The 1,383-nt window shown below is 56.5% G+C and overlaps 1 protein-coding gene across 4 annotated transcripts in view; it reads left to right on the top strand.

Annotated features, from left to right (window-relative positions):
• The window catches only part of SLC22A1 (solute carrier family 22 (organic cation transporter), member 1), a 37,201-nt gene that overhangs the window by 14,151 nt on the left and 21,667 nt on the right, over nucleotides 1–1,383 (top strand). For all 4 annotated transcript variants that reach the window (XM_010840894.1, XM_010840892.1, XM_010840893.1 and 1 more), the window contains one exon: nucleotides 22–128. In XM_010840894.1, coding sequence (XP_010839196.1) covers nucleotides 22–128 — 107 coding nt within the window. The remainder of the gene's footprint in view (nucleotides 1–21; nucleotides 129–1,383) is intronic.

Consider the following 1,383-nt stretch of genomic DNA (forward strand, 5'->3'; position numbering starts at 1 on the left):
GACACCCTGACTCTCTCCTAGATGCTGTCTCTCGAGGAGGACGTCACTGAGAAGCTGAGCCCCTCATTCACAGACCTGTTCCGCACGCCCAACCTGAGGAAGTACACCTTCATCCTGATGTATCTGTGGTAAGGGGTCTCTCTGAGGCCCTGTGCACTTCCCTGCATGCCCGGGTACACATCAGAGATGGTGGGTCAACTTATGGGGGCGTGGAAAGAGAGGCATGAAAAGGCATTTCCAGATGGCTTTCCGCTCAAAGAGCTCTTAAAAAGACACCTGTATTTGTCCTTTGAGGACTGCCCAGTAGAGGAAAGGCCTCGTTTTAGTAAGAAGAAATCTCCACGTAGAAAAGTTAGCAGTGAGCCGGAGGGAGGTGACAGGGTTGCCAGAAACCCCCTGTGTCAGGAGCCAAGTGCTGACTTAGCCCCGGCAGGTAGATGAGATTTCAGGGATTCCCCAGGACATCAGTACTTCCCTGGTGGCTCAAACAGTAAAGCGTCTGCCTACAATGTGGGAGACACGGGTTCGATCCCTGGGTTGGGAGATCCCCTGGAGAAGGAAATGGCTACCCACTCCAGTACTCTTGTCTGAAAAATCCCATGGATGGAGGAGCCTGGTAGGCTACAGTCCATGGGGTCACAAAGAGTCGAACACGACTGAGCGACTTCATTTTCCAGGCTGTCAAGGAGGAAGAAGCCTTCCTCACGTCTGAGGACTTGACAGAGCCTGCAGAAAGCACATGTGTGCTTTTTTCACACCGATTAGGAAACGCCTGTCCACGCCCAGCACACCTTGCACACCCTGGGGCAGCGTCACCCTCCCCTGTGGCTTCCTTGAGATGGGGTCTTCTCCCTATTCCCTTGGGGGGCTGGCTCAGCTCCCCACCTCAGCACTTGCTCCTCCACATCCTGGTGGCCCTTCAGTTATCCCTGGAAACCCCTGGGCCGAGTGGCTGGGGTCCCCTTCCACTGGGGTCACTCTGCCACCCTGCCCTTCTTTGCCCTTCCGTGAAATAAGGGTTCCAACTACGAGGGCAGCGCCTGGCACGTAGCAGCCGCTCCGTAAATATTTGTGGAAGCTTGAATGAGTAACTAGTGTACCACAGAGTCCATCCTGAGTTCTCTAGATGCTGGGTTCTCTCCTGGTCCCTAGGCCCCATGACTGTGAGCTGGCCCCGGGAGCCCTGTGCCCGCCGTGTGAGGGGCCCAGGAACCCCTGCAAGCGTGCCAGGTGCCTGGTGCGTTTCTCTTGATTCTCAGCATCCGACTCCATGGTGCCTCTTGGGTTGGAGGCCCGGGACCCCGCAGACAGAAAGGCTTGCTCCCCTCCTGTATCAGTCCGGGTCCCATCTCCACCCCAAGCAATCCTGTCGAGGCGGTGGTC

Source organism: Bison bison, unplaced genomic scaffold (assembly GCF_000754665.1).
Source record: "Bison bison bison isolate TAMUID 2011002044 unplaced genomic scaffold, Bison_UMD1.0 scf7180017864148, whole genome shotgun sequence".
NCBI lineage: Eukaryota > Metazoa > Chordata > Mammalia > Artiodactyla > Bovidae > Bison > Bison bison.